We start from the raw sequence: 241 nt of genomic DNA on the forward strand, positions 1-241 counted from the left end.
CAACAGGTTCATTTATTGTGGCAGTGTCATGGAATTCTGACAGCTCCTCCTGTGTCATATACGTGGTGGACGGCAGTGGCGAGGGGGACCACTGCTGGCCGCACCACATTGCGGGACGAGTTCACAAGGTGCTGTCATGCGGGGGGGGGGGGGCGACACCTCTCCCAATTATGAGCTTATTTAGATTAGATTGTGTTAATGTATTAATTTTGTGTGGATTGTGTGTTTTTGGTTATCTTGC

General features: G+C 49.8%; 1 protein-coding gene across 1 annotated transcript in view; it reads left to right on the top strand.

Moving 5' to 3' along the window:
- LOC119585846 overlaps nucleotides 1–241 on the top strand; it is a gene marked incomplete at its 3' end in the record, with an annotated part of 11,079 nt that overhangs the window by 3,875 nt on the left and 6,963 nt on the right. The window contains 1 exon segment of the mRNA XM_037934579.1: nucleotides 7–128. Within this exon segment, the coding sequence (XP_037790507.1) occupies nucleotides 7–128 (122 nt within the window).

The sequence above is a fragment of the Penaeus monodon genome, chromosome 20 (genome assembly GCF_015228065.2).
Source record: "Penaeus monodon isolate SGIC_2016 chromosome 20, NSTDA_Pmon_1, whole genome shotgun sequence".
Lineage (NCBI taxonomy): Eukaryota > Metazoa > Arthropoda > Malacostraca > Decapoda > Penaeidae > Penaeus > Penaeus monodon.